The 11,185-nt window shown below is 44.9% G+C and overlaps 1 protein-coding gene across 4 annotated transcripts in view; it reads right to left on the reverse strand.

The window, feature by feature from the left end:
- The window catches only part of Prtfdc1 (phosphoribosyl transferase domain containing 1), a 98,318-nt gene extending 90,956 nt beyond the window's left edge, over positions 1–7,362 (reverse strand). For 3 of the 4 annotated variants that reach the window (XM_087590281.1, XM_087590280.1, XM_087590282.1), the window contains exon 1: positions 7,278–7,355. In XM_087590281.1, coding sequence (XP_087446407.1) covers positions 7,278–7,325 — 48 coding nt within the window. In that variant the 5' untranslated portion in view covers positions 7,326–7,355. 4 annotated transcript variants of the gene reach the window in all.
- Between the last annotated feature and the right edge of the window lie 3,823 nt (positions 7,363–11,185).

The following is an 11,185-nucleotide window of genomic DNA, read 5'->3' on the forward strand; positions in this document are numbered from 1 at the left end:
TTTGGTTTCGGTTTAGGGTCCGTTCCGGCCAATCCATCTTTTTTTTTTTCTTTTTTTTTTTTTTTCTTTTTTTTCCGGAGCTGGGGACCGAACCCAGGGCCTTGCGCTTGCTAGGCAAGCGCTCTACCACTGAGCTAACTCCCCAACCCCCCGGCCAATCCATCTTATACAAGACATTCCCCACCCCATTTCCATCCTCCTCTGCAAGAAGGGCTCCAGATTTAGAAAGAGGCTTTCAAGGTAGAGCCAAAGCCACTCTCATTCTAATTTTGTTCTCTAGCCAGACCAAACTCATATTATTTCTCCCCAAATTTAACCCTTCCCTATCTCAGGAAAAAGCAGCACTCTCTGCTGTTTCTTCAGACTAAAACTTCGGCATTGGCTTTGTTCCTTCCTTTAATCTTTGTACCAATCCGTAGATCATCCCCACCCCAATTCCCTCCCAATGTGAGCAGAACCACACCTGAGCAACTTCCATTGCTCCCTCCCTACCCCCGATCTGGGTCTCCGCTGCCCTCATTTCACCCTGAACTACAGCAGAAATGGCCGAAGCTGGCCTCGCTTCTCCAAACATGGCGGCTATAGTGACTTTTGAGGAGTGCACTTCTCATCATGACAGTTTCTTCTATGTTGAAGAAAACCTAGAGTCCTCACCGAAGCCCACAAGAATCCCCTCTTGAGTGTCTGGTACTTTCTCCTTCATTCTGCTCTAGCCATTTTTCTCCTGGAAGACTGAATCTGCTCACAATGGTTTAGTGTTTTGATATTTCTTTAGCCTGTAAGACTCTTCCAGCAAATGAGCACAGGGCATGTATTCTTTTTCCCCAGTCTTCATTCAATGTCACCTTTACAGAGAGGCCTCTCTGACTACAAATATAAACCAGCACTCTCCTTCCTCCTCATCCCATTGATGTATCCTTTATATCTGATTTCACTTTCCTTCATAGTGTATATTACTACTACTAGATGTGTGTGTGTGTGTGTGTGTGTGTGCATGTGTGAGTGTGTATGTATATATATGCATATATGAATGTGTGTGCATGTTGTATAAGAGTGTGTGTATAAGCGAGGGTGTGTGTAGGTGTGGGTGTTTCTGTCTGTCTGTTCTGACTTGTCTTTTCCACTGGAATGTGAGCTACTTCTGGCAGACATTTTATCTTACTTTCTGTTCAATCCTTCATGCCCAGACCACTGACCTGAGATCTGGTAAGTACCAAAAAGATGTTCAACAATCAAATAAATGAGATAGTCATTACCTCCGAACTCCAACCTCAATTTGTCAACTTGTGATAGAGATGGCTACTGTTCAAAGCTCTGGAAATTCATAGCCATCCCACTGGCGCAAGGAGTATGCACCATCTGCATAGTCAAAAAGTGTCCTATTTGTTGCACCGCCACCAGCAAGCTGGCTGGTGTGACGGGTGAACTTTTATGGAGCAAATCTGGTTCCGCCCTGTAAATTCCAGGAGCCTGCTGTAACCAGAGTGGCTGTCAGTGGCCTCACAGCTGTACCTGAATGACATTTAGTCTCTGAGATGGCCCAGTTAAGACTGTCCAGGGAGATCAGCCAAGCCCTTCTCTGGCTTTCCTTCTGAACCACACAATGGCACCCACTCCACTTCCTGGAGCTCATTCACTCACAGTGCTGGTAATTAGTGGTCTCCTGAGCTTGTTCCTCACTCCATGAAAATCCTTACAGCTCTTTGCTCTGAATCAGAGAGACTACACTGTATATCAAGGCCGTGTTCCACTCTCTCATTTTTACTGCCACGAGATTGGGAGACTGTAGTTTTCTTCCTCCCCTTTTGTTTTTCTTTAGTTTTTGAGACAGGAGCTCACTATGCAGCCATGACTAGCTTGCAGCTAGCTATGCAGACCAGGCTGAGGTTTTAATTCACAGAGCTCCATCTGCTTCTGCCTCTGTCTCCTGAGTGCTGGGATTAAAGGTGTGTGTCACCGTGCCCAGCCCTGATTCCACTTTCTTTAAATAAGATAAAATAAAACCTATGGAGTGAATGACATCAAATAGATTTCAAAGACTAATGCATAACAAATACTGAACAAATGCACAACACACACATACATACATATATTCACATTATGTTCACATATACATACACACACATACATACATATACACACATGTATGCAAACACACAAATACACATATACATGCACATACATGCATATACACATACACGTACATGCACATACATACACAATACTCAAATACATACACACATATACACACATAAATACATAATATACACACATATGCACTCATACATATATACTATACACATACCCATATATACATGCACAAATATATACATACAGACATACATACTTATAGACACACATACATATATATATACACATAAACACACACACACACACACACACACACACACACACACACACACACACACACAAATGCCAAAGAAAAAGAAAAGATGATAGGAAAATTAGGAAACACACCTATACGTGAAAACAGTCAGAGCAGACAGTAGCCCAGGGCAACATGAGCAATGTGGATGTCAAAGTCTGACTCCTCTCGGGCAAGTCTGCTAGCTATGGGACCTGGGACATATTACTGTCTCTAAAACAAAGTCAAGGCCTGTCTCACATGAAAATGTTAAATAAGACAGATAATGAATATAAGATTCAATGCATGTAGTCTATAGTGCTATGCAGTGTAAGTATACTGAAGCACCCGTTGTCTATATAAGTCACATAATCATTTATATAAATACATTGTAACTCGGTTAGAGGAAAACCTTAGTGCTGTTTGCCAAAGTCTTACTACTCTAGGTCAAGCAGTAAATTTTAATCCAGCAGGAATACATACACGTGTCTAGAACTGTTCTCATGATCACACGTGGCCATTATTTCTAGTTAATCTGAAATGGTGTTTTCGCTGCAGAGACAAAAGACAATAGGAGATGAGACTCCAAGTCTGTTTTGCTGACTTTGCACACAAATGGCGTGTGTGTGTGTGTGTGTGTGTGTGTGTGTGTGTGTGTGTGTGTGTGTGTGTAAGTCTAATCCTGGAGGGATTCAGAGCTGCAGGGTGCCTCTGAACTTTAGGTAGTGGCTAAACTAACGTTAAAACAAAAAAGAAAAAGCAAAGAATCTTAAATAGTTTTAGGATCACTGATAACTTGCTCTAACTTTATTCACAATCATTTCTCTGTTTGAAGAGGCAAAAAACATCTCCAAGCTGGAAAGGCGGCAAACACAGTAACTGAGTCATTTTATATCACATCCAAATCCAGAACGCATTGACTCTCTTGGTCACATTTAAAGCTATGTTGAACACTTTCTAATTGTTTTCCTTTCGATATTTCTCCCCAGGGCAAAAAAAAAACAAACAACAACAACAACAACAACAAAACAGTTCAGAAACATGTGGGCAGAGCTCAAGCCTCCTTGTCCCGCTCCAAGGGCCATGCACCTAGTCCTACCTTCCCTACAGACGATTGTCATTGGTTTTCATGCCTATGGCTGTCCTCCCTTCAGCACAGAACCCCAGACAGCAACATCAGCAGGCCCAGGTCCAGAGCCCAACACTATTCTTACAATACAGGGATACAAGGGTTCAAGGAAGGCCCAGGTTCTTCTGCTAAAGCAAGGAAAAAGCTCAATAGACCACAAAAACTTCCTTCACAGTGCCTTCCTCTTCTGCAGGCTTCTTCCTCCTCTTATTTATCCTCCTATTTGATTAACTGGGTTCATCTGTATGATCTTGAGTTTGGAACTCACCATTAGAAAATGGCAGGCTCAATAGTGGGTACACAATCATGCCTCCCTTTCTTCTAGAATCTGAGGATTGCCAACACGTCAGCAGCATGTGACAAAGGCTCGTGGTTCCCTTCTCTCTCCACAGATGACTGTTAAGATGGCCTGACTTTTGGGAACTCGGTGTCAGCGTGCCCATTTGCTGTGAGCTCATGGTCCCTATCCTTACGTCTTGCTCTCTCCCAGTTTCTCAATAGTCCCTTTTCTCACACAAACTGTACTTACGTCATGATTAAATCTCCCGGCTTCATTCCTCTCACCATCTTTAGCATCACAGCTCTCCCGACCCTGATTTTCCTTCCTAATCATTGGTAACACGTTGGGTGCATTACTCTAAGATGAGAGTCTGGAGACTGCCTTCCTGACCTTTCTAACTAGTCTATCTTATAGCTCCTTCCATTGCGTCACTCAGCTATTTAATCCTAATTCTACACCAGCAACACGCACGTTCCCATAAACCTACCAGTCTTCTGAGGTAGCCCTACCTCTGGAGTTACAAGGTCTGTTTATTGTTATAACTTCCTTTTTGATTTTTGTTTTACCCTACCCTTAAGGACTGGCTATTTTGCCTACATCCTTCTCGCCTCTGGCTTTCCTAACCCTTTCCTTTCTTCAGCACCTGAATTTCCTTCGAATTTTACTAAGTCTTATTGGAGAAATTAACATATGCAGAGGTTGTTTCTGTCATACACTGGTTATCGTCAACGTTAGGGGGCACTTGGGCAGTTCAGCAACTACTCACAGTGCCCAAGCCTCACTCTAGCTTCTTCTCTCCTTATTGACCTCTTGCTATGCCCATGGGTCCTTCATAAGGCCTCTGTAGACACAAATAGATAGGAATATTGTGTTTACAGTTTTTCTCATTTTAGGCTTTTTAGACTTTAGTAATCTAAGCATCCTATGAGTACATCTAGATTTATCTCCTTTTGATTTTTAATAATCTGTGGTGATGGGGATGGGTTTTATATGAGCTACACCTCTAGCTGGATTGTGCCACTTGACTTTGGAAGCATCTAGCATCTATGGTACAGTGGCACTCTAGATTTCACAATTTGAAAGGCGTTCCACATTGCCGTGGTACTGTAAGTAGACTGGCCACGAGGTGGCTATTTGAAAGGTGCTCCTCGAGTTGGGGATTTAGCTCAGTGGTAGAGCGCTTGCCTAGGAAGTGCAAGGCTCTGGGTTTGGTCCCCAGCTCCGAAAAAAAAAAAAGAACCAAAAAAAAAAAAAAAAAAAAAGAAGAAGAAGAAGAAAGGTGCTCCTCACTAATGGCCTCTGGTCATCCCCATCCGACTTGCTCTTCCGGCAACATCAGACACTCTTGACGATCTCATGACCCTGGCTAGTCCACTTCCGTCAAACTGTTCCCTAGACATCGACTCCTCTCCTGCTTGCTTTCTCCCATCCAGCGCTTCATTCTTGGTGGGCTTTGTGTCCACCATGTGCCTCTCACATCTGGGGGCGTTCCGGGCGTTTGTTCTTTTTTTTTTTTTTTTTTTTTTGGTTCTTTTTTTCGGAGCTGGGGTCCAAACCCAGGACCTTGCGCTTCCTAGGTAAGCGCTCTACCACTGAGCTAAATCCCCAGCCCCCCGGGCGTTTGTTCTTCACTCCTTCTTCTTCTTTTTTTTTTTTTTTTGTTGTTGTTCTTTTTTTCCGGGAGCTGGGGACCGAACCCAGGGCCTTGCGCTTCCTAGGCAAGTGCTCTACCACTGAGCTAAATCCCCAACCCCGGGCGTTTGTTCTTAACAGTTGATTTTATTTCTCCCAGTTTATTTTATTCCATTCTTCATTTATCCCCCAAACTAACCTGACAATGGTTTTCCAAATCTACCTTAGTACATTCTGGAGTCGTTTCAAGTATGACTTTCAGGTTGCGAACCTTAAAGATGTCATTTGGGAGGCAGTTAGCTTAATGACTTCCTCTTTCATATTTTCTTTTTCTTTTCTTTTCTTTCTTTCTTTCTCTCTTTCTTTCTTTCTTTCTTTCTTTCTTTCTTTCTTTCTTTCTTTCTTTCTTTCTTTCTTTCTTTCTTTCTTTCTTTCTTTCTTTCTTTCTTTTTTTCCCAGAGCTGAGGTCCGAACCCGGGGCCTTGCGCTTGCTAGGCAAGCGCTCTACCACTGAGCTAAATCCCCAACCCCCGTCTTTCATATTTTCACCCCCTCCCACCGGGTCTATCATACCCACAGCGACTGGAGTGTTTTTATTGTAAAAGCACAAATCAGAAACTGTGTTCTCCTCTCTGCCCTTGACATGTGTCTCTGTGCCATGGGTCCTCACATGGTTTACCTTCCGTTTCTGTTTCTGATCTTGGGTGAAATGTCACTGCAGACTCTTTGATCATATGGGTAAAGACACTGCTCCCCTCCCCTTTCCAGGAATGGCTGGCTGAACTATCCAGACTGTGTTTTCCCAGGGCTTCCCTGTGCCCCTTCCCAGAATGCAAGTTCCAGGAAGAAGAGTTTATCTGGTTACCAGGTGTAGGAGCAGAACCTGGCACGGCAGACAAAAGGCATTCCTCCTTGAGGGAAGGAAGGTCCTGCTGTTTAATTGAGAGCTGAGCCCCACCTTTCAACCTGAACAGTTCTATTTAACTGAGAGGTGTTTCCTTCCCAACCCACTCATTCTAATTAAATCCATTCATTTCCATAAACAGATTAGCTGCGAATTACACGCTGAGCTCTGGAAAGAGGATCTTAATGGTAAATCAGCCCCGCCCACCACCTTCACACCTTTTCACCCCATCCTGGACTCACAACTACCATCCGCTAGAGTTTAATTTCAATATTGTGGGAGCTGGGAGCCCTCGGGCTGACACCTGAATGAACGATCCCTGAAGTTGAAGAGGTTTGGACCTGGCCCCACTTCCGCCTGACACACTACTGGGGTTTTCACACATCAAGTTTGTCTTCCGTCACAGACAAGGCATAGGACACTCTAGCTGCTGGCTTCGGCAGAGCCGCGCCCCAGATTCAGAGTTCCGATTGCATTCACTAGCGCTACTTTGCACCTTGGCTGCCCTGAAGAGTGAGTTCTCAGTGGCCGTTTTCAAAACAGAACTCAAAACTCACTGAAGTGAGGAGGCAGTGCTAAAAGGAAGGCCACTAGAGCTGCGTGCTGGGGATCTTCCTAAACCCCGGCTGGCAGGCTAGAGTCCTTGTGGATAGCAGAAGTGGGGACCCGGTAGGAGGCTGGCTTCCAGGCCAGGAACCCGCGGGGAGGGTGGGAAGGGAGGAGTTATTGGGAACTCTGGATGAAGGAGTGATTTTAGTAGGAGTTTCGTCAGACCGGGTGGAGAAGGGAGGCCTGGATGCGAGAAAACCAGCGGTCTCCGCCCGGAGGAGGAACAAAGCCTTGGCCGGTTCTCTCCCGAACGCTTGTCAGCTAAAGGGTTGGGGGGCGGGAGTGGAGGGGTGCCCCGAAGGGAGGAGAGGGGAGGGGAGAGAGCTAAGGGAGCCGGGAATCCGGAGTTCGCATTTACCACGACGCCTCGCCCGGAGTCTGGCGCCTTCTCACTGCTCCCGGCCATGTCTCTCGCTGGGAACGCCGGACGGACAGCGCCCGGAGGATGTGGGGGCGGGGGGGGGATGTGGCTGGGGCTGCCCCGCCCCCAGCCTGCGGGCGGGAAAGCTGGGGCTACAGTCGAGGCCCATTCCCGGGGCGGCGCGGGAGCAGCTGTGGAGCAGCGCCTGATGCACCTGAGCGCGCTCCGGGGAGCGTCCCTGGCGGCCCCCCGCCTGCCCCTTTGCCGGCTCCGCACCCCGCGGGGATATGGGTCAGGCCTGCGATTCGTTCTGGAGAGAAAGCCGTCCCTTGTTATTTTCCTTCTCAAAGCCCATCGCTGCAGCCCCCAGGCCAGCAATTTCCAAGACTCCTCCCTGCCAGATTTTAAATGCACATTTGTCCCCAGTCAATGCATTAAAGAGAGGCAGTGCAGCGCGTTCTGGGCTTTGGAAGTGGGCCGGAGTATCCCGGAGGACTTCAGATCTTGGCGCCCTGCCAGGAGTTGGAAAGCGCCACGAGCCGGCATTTCCTCCGACCAAATCCTGGTGATCCGATGAGCCCAGGGCAGGGACTTTTTACAAAATACTGTATCTGATTTACCATTTGACTCTAATTGTCCTAGGTTGTAGCTAAAGGCAATTGCTCTGCTCTGATTAGAAAGCCTTGTTTTATGAATCTGTTGTTAAACCAACCCCCTAATCCCAGGTTTCTTCTAGCCCAGCGACCTGGTCCTTTGTTCTTTCCTCTAAGGTCCTGCTTTCTGTTTATAGTCCTTGGTCTCCCTCATCTTGCCAGAGCCTGCCCACGGCCCACTTTGGGTTTAATAAAGGGTATACATGGGTATAGTTCTTTTGACTCTGTCTTCTCCAAAAGATGTTTGCTAGGATAGAGTATAGCTCAATGATAGAGCATTTGCCTAGGATGTGAAAGGCCACGGGGGTTGTAAACACAGCAACACACACATACACGCATACGTACACGCGCGCACGCCTCAACACAATGGCTTCTTCACTCTTTGGCTAAGATCAAGTGCCAAAAAGATCTATTCGATTTTCGTTTTCTGGCACACATTGGCAAGAGGAATACCGATTGTGTTGCTTTGAAGGGAACAAGTTACCTATCAATTCATGTTGCCCTGAATTGGAATAATTGTGTAATAATATTGTACTTATTTTTGGTGGACCAGCCATGCTCAGCACTTTGGCTGTTAATGTTTAAGCAGCCGAACTGTGGAAGAAGAGGGGTACAAGGTGTGGGCTCCCTGACATTAGTCCCTGGGCTTGGTGCTGGCTGCATCAATGTGATGTTCTCTAGCACACAGGTAAATAGTTTCAGTCTACTGCCTCTCACCTGTTTTCCACTTCATTTCTTCAAAAAATGGGCCCAAACAAATATTCAAAAGCAATATTATTGAAAATTCCAGGAATTGATCTGGAGAGAGATGGCTCAGTGATCAAGAGTACTTCCGTCTCTTACAGAAGACCGGGGTTCAACTCTCAGCACTCAAGTGGTGGCTCACAACCACCTACGGTAACTCCAGTACCAGGGGATCTGATGCTCGCTTCTAACCTCTGTGGGTACAAGACAGGCAGGTGTCGCCTACATGTAGGCAAAGCACTCGTACATGAAATGAAATGACATAAATGAATCTTAAAAAGAAACTCCAGGAACTGAAAAGTACTGTTGTTATGGTAACAACTGAACTCTAGAGTGCAGGAAACATGTTAATGCGGTTCAGTGGCCACACTTTTCCCGACGGTTGGTACAGACCTAAGGTGGGACTATGGGTGGTTCACAAACCCTGCTGGAAGATGCATCACGCGAGTATCCAACTGCTTCAATGTCAGACTCAGCCACAAAAGTCTCCCTGTGAAGTCATAGTAAGAATTATGGCGGCAGGGAACTTCAAAATATTTTTCAGGGCAGGGCACGCGTCTCAGCATGTGTTTAGGATGCTCGCTGGCTGAAAAATGGCAGGTAGACCTTTTTCAAAAGCCCATACGTTTAGACATAAACAACAATGAATTTCTGGAAAAAAGTATAGCTTGCTTGAAGGACAAGAAGACTCTTTTTGTTGGTGTTCTGTGTAAGCTCCATCCCCACAGTTGCAACAGCCAGGTATGCTCCGCCCCACAGTTGCCTGGCAACAGCCAGCTGTGCGTCGCACTATAAAAGGGGCTGCTTGTCCCCTCCTCACTCTCTTGCTCCTTGTTCTTGTCCTCTTGCTCTCTTCCCCTTTGTCTCTTCTCTCCCCATTCCCCTCCCCGCTTCCCTCCACGTGCTCATGGCCGGCCATTACTCCTCCCCTTTTTTACTCTTCTTCTCTCATTAAACCTTTCCACGTGGAACTATGTTGGCTTGTTGTGGTTTGTCCAGATGCAAGCCGAGATTTCTGCCCCAACACTTTTATGAATTCATGTTCTAGACCATTCTATAGACATAAACAACAATGAATTCAGTGAAAAAAATTAGCTTGCTTGAAGGACAACAAGAATCTCTTATAAATTCACGTTCTAGAACATTTTATATATAACACTGTAGGACATTTTATAAAGAATCATAAATAAACTTTAAAATAATAAGCTTGTATTTTTCCTGTTATATTTTGTATTTGTTGGACTATGATTGATAACTCTGGATCACATGAATGTGATATAATATTAAATTATACTTGCAATGACCAGAGCCATAATGTTTCTGTCAAGGCTTTAGAATTAATCGTACAGTAGGAAGATTTAGAGGCATATTTTTAAATTTCTGTAATAAAGGTTCTGAAATAGTTTTGGATAGGAGTTTCAATTCTAGTATGACCTGTAGGTCTTTAGCACATGAGTCTAAACTAGTAAGATAAATGTATAACACAATTCAATTCTCTCCTCTGTGAGGGGGGAGGGGTAGGCATTTCTGCACTGCATGTGATAATGAGGTTAACATGAGAAAACATTCATGAAGAACCTTTGAAAATGTTTAAAAAAAAGTGTAACGTTATCTGCTTGAGATGCCATGAAAAAAACAATTCATGAACAAAGAAAGGTTTTTGATTGCTGAAAAAAGGAGACATTGCCTCTCCCTGGGATGAGCCTCCTGATTAGTTATTCAATGGTCTCTCTCAGGAATGAGCCCCTGGATTGGTTATCCAATACAAAGTGGTCAGTCCTAAGACCATATACATTCAAACAACAAAAATGGACTCAGAATGCTGTATTTGTATATAAATATATATGTATATATACATATAAATGTATGTGACAATAATAAGGTAAAAGAGGCTATGAATTCAGAGGGAATAAGGAGGAGGTTAGGATGGGACTGAGGAGTAGCTGAAAAGAGGACCAGAAGGGGCATAAGTGATGTAATTCTATTTTAATTAAATATGTATAAAATAAAAGAATAAAAAGGAAAGATTTATGCAATTATTATATGAAAACTGATAGGAAATTGATGTGTGTGTGCATTTGTGTGTGTGTGTGTGTGTGTGTTTGTGTGTGTGCGCACATACCTGAAGGGTAGAGCAGGGCACCGTGTATCCTGCTCTGTCATTCTTCAACCCTATTCCCTTGCCACAGATCTCCCATTGAGCCTGGAGCTGGTCTGGTAGCCAGGAAGCCCCAGGAACATCTTGGCTCCACCCTAGGCAGTACTGAGGTTTCAAGTGTGCACAGCCATACACAGTTATTTTGATATATTTTATTTTTTATATGTGGCTGCAGTGATTTGAACTCAAGTCTTCACGATTGAGCAGCAAGCCTTCTTACCAACTAGGCCGTCTCTCCAGACCCTAGGGATTACTCTTTAAAACTTATGTAAGAGCCTGGGGAAAGATGGCTCAGTGGTTAAGAGTTCCCTTACAGAGAACTTGGATTTGGTTCCCAGCACCCACAGGGC

The sequence above is a fragment of the Rattus norvegicus genome, chromosome 17 (assembly GCF_021556685.1).
Source record: "Rattus norvegicus strain SHRSP/BbbUtx chromosome 17, alternate assembly SHRSP_T2T, whole genome shotgun sequence".
In the NCBI taxonomy this organism is placed as follows: domain Eukaryota; kingdom Metazoa; phylum Chordata; class Mammalia; order Rodentia; family Muridae; genus Rattus; species Rattus norvegicus.